Source organism: Pseudoliparis swirei, chromosome 17 (genome assembly GCF_029220125.1).
Source record: "Pseudoliparis swirei isolate HS2019 ecotype Mariana Trench chromosome 17, NWPU_hadal_v1, whole genome shotgun sequence".
In the NCBI taxonomy this organism is placed as follows: domain Eukaryota; kingdom Metazoa; phylum Chordata; class Actinopteri; order Perciformes; family Liparidae; genus Pseudoliparis; species Pseudoliparis swirei.
This window is the reverse complement of record NC_079404.1, coordinates 592,345-594,668: the sequence shown is the minus strand read 5'-3', so window position 1 is coordinate 594,668 and position 2,324 is coordinate 592,345. Positions and strand designations below refer to the sequence as shown.

The following is a 2,324-nucleotide window of genomic DNA, read 5'->3' as shown; positions in this document are numbered from 1 at the left end:
GTGTGTCCAGAGTGTGTCCAGAGTGTGTCCAGAGTGTGTCCAGTGTGTGTCCAGAGTGTGTGTCCAGAGTGTGCGTTCCCCGCTGAGCGCCTCTAGATCTGGATGATGCGTGTCTGGCACTGGGTGAACATGGCCTTCAGCTCGCTCTCCTGGGCCTGGTTGGCGGCGCCGGGCTCCGGGCTCTTCTGGACCTTGGCCACGGCGAAGTTGAGGCCCTGGGCGAGCCCGGCCTGCGTGAGGCTGGCCACCTGCACCATGGAGCTCTTGATCTTGGCGAAGGGCGACACGGCGCGGCCGCCGCTGCTGTCAGCGGCCGCGGGGCCGAGGCCGCCTCCCGCCTGCGGACACGGGCTCCTGTGGGCGGAGCCGGGCTTCTGCACGGAGAGGAGGTGGGGGCCGGCGGCGGGGGGGTCCACGTCCAGCCGGGACGGCCGGGGGATCTGGGGCTCCTCCGGCTCGCGGCCCGGCCGCTCGGCGGGCTCCGCCAGCGTCTTGTTCTGCACGGGCGGCGCCGGGCGGGGCGGGGGGGCGGCGGCCAGAGGCCGCTCCCCGAACACCTCCACGGGTTTGGTCTGCGCGTCCTGGACGAACTGCTGGCAGTAGGCGTCGATGGGGGTGCCGAAGTCAATCAGGATGGCCTCCTCCCCCACCGAGGCGGCGCCCGGCGAGGCCTCCCGCTCGCCGTCGCAGCCGGTGACTCTGATGACGGACGGGACGGCGAGCTCCGCGCCGCCGCCGGCCTGCGAGCGGCCGCCCAGTCGGGGGTCGGAGGCCACGATGCCGCAGCTGGGCAGCACGTAGTCCACGTTCTCCAGAGAGCCGGAGCGCTCCGGGTCGGAGTCGTAGGAGTCGGAGTCGTCCGAGAGCTCCGGGTCCTTCGGGGCGCCGGCGCCGTCCGACGTCTCCAGGCTGCCGTCGGACTTCCACGGGTTGACGTGCATCGTCGGCTTCAGGAAGTCGGCTTTGACGTCGGGCTTGGAGAAGTTGCCCAGCCTGCCGAGGGGCCCGAGGGGCCCGATGTTCACGCCGGTCTTGCTCTGCTTCACCTTCTGGTTCAGGGAGGAGAACTTGTTGAGCAGGAAGCTTCTGCCCTGAGCCAGACCGGAGCTGCCTTGGACCGGGTCGGCGCCTTTGTTCTGGATGCCCATGATGTCCTCGTGAGGCTTGCTCTGCCGCCTGCAACAGACACAACGTCAAGGAACCGCAGCGCTGCACCTGCACCTGAGTGCTGACGGGACTCACCTGTCCAGCCTCTTCTCCACCACCAGCAGGTCCAGCCCGGTGGCCTGCTTCGTGATGCGGAGCATCTCCGCTATGCATTGCAATGTGTCTGAAATACATACATATTAAGATATATATATTTTATATATAAAACATAAAATATATCTATATCTATTTATGAGCCAGGTGCAGCGTTTCCTCCCACCTTTGCCGTCGTCCTCGGGGTTGCGGGTCGCCGCCCTCAGCGTGTGGAAGTAGCCGCTCGTGTCCTCGCTCCGGTAGTGCAGCCGCATGCAGCAGAACTTGGGCTTCCCGAACAGAGTGGGCTCTGGACCTGCAGAACAGAACCCAACGTCCGTGCTCAGTGACGCTGCACGGGTCACCCTCGGAGGGAGGCGTGGCCGAGAGGTCACCGAGGGTCGTTCGCTGTGAGGAGGCGTGTCTCTTCTCCTGGAGCACACGGCTTACCGATCTCAATCTTCTCCAAGCCCTCCAGGTGGAGCCGCTGGTACTGGTCCACTTTATCTGCTTCTTCATCGTAGCTGCAGGACGAGACATGAGAGGTCAGAACACCACCTCCAGAGCAACAGACATGAGGTCAGAACACCACCTCCAGAGCAACAGACATGAGGTCAGAACACCACCTCCAGAGCAACAGACATGAGGTCAGAACACCACCTCCAGAGCAACAGACATGAGGTCAGAACACCACCTCCAGAGCAACAGACATGAGGTCAGAACACCACCTCCAGAGCAACAGACATGAGGTCAGAACACCACTTCCAGAGCAACAGACATGAGGTCAGAACACCACCTCCAGAGCAACAGACATGAGGTCAGAACACCACTTCCAGAGCAACAGATATGAGGTCAGAACACCACTTCCAGAGCAACAGACATGAGGTCAGAACACCACCTCCAGAGCAACAGACATGAGGTCAGAACACCACCTCCAGAGCAACAGACATGAGGTCAGAACACCACTTCCAGAGCAACAGACATGAGGTCAGAACACCACCTCCAGAGCAACAGACATGAGGTCAGAACACCACTTCCAGAGCAACATACATGAGGTCAGAACACCACCTCCAGAGCAACAGACA

The 2,324-nt window shown here is 62.3% G+C and overlaps 1 protein-coding gene across 2 annotated transcripts in view; it reads right to left on the bottom strand.

Annotated features, from left to right (window-relative positions):
* The window catches only part of inpp5f (inositol polyphosphate-5-phosphatase F), a 17,410-nt gene continuing 15,086 nt past the window's right edge, over positions 1–2,324 (bottom strand). For both annotated transcript variants that reach the window (XM_056436337.1, XM_056436338.1), the window contains exons 17-20: positions 1,690–1,763; positions 1,427–1,555; positions 1,243–1,330; positions 1–1,176 (exon numbers count right to left, since the gene is read on the bottom strand). In XM_056436337.1, the coding sequence (XP_056292312.1) occupies positions 93–1,176; positions 1,243–1,330; positions 1,427–1,555; positions 1,690–1,763 (1,375 nt within the window). In that variant the 3' untranslated portion in view covers positions 1–92. The remainder of the gene's footprint in view (positions 1,177–1,242; positions 1,331–1,426; positions 1,556–1,689; positions 1,764–2,324) is intronic.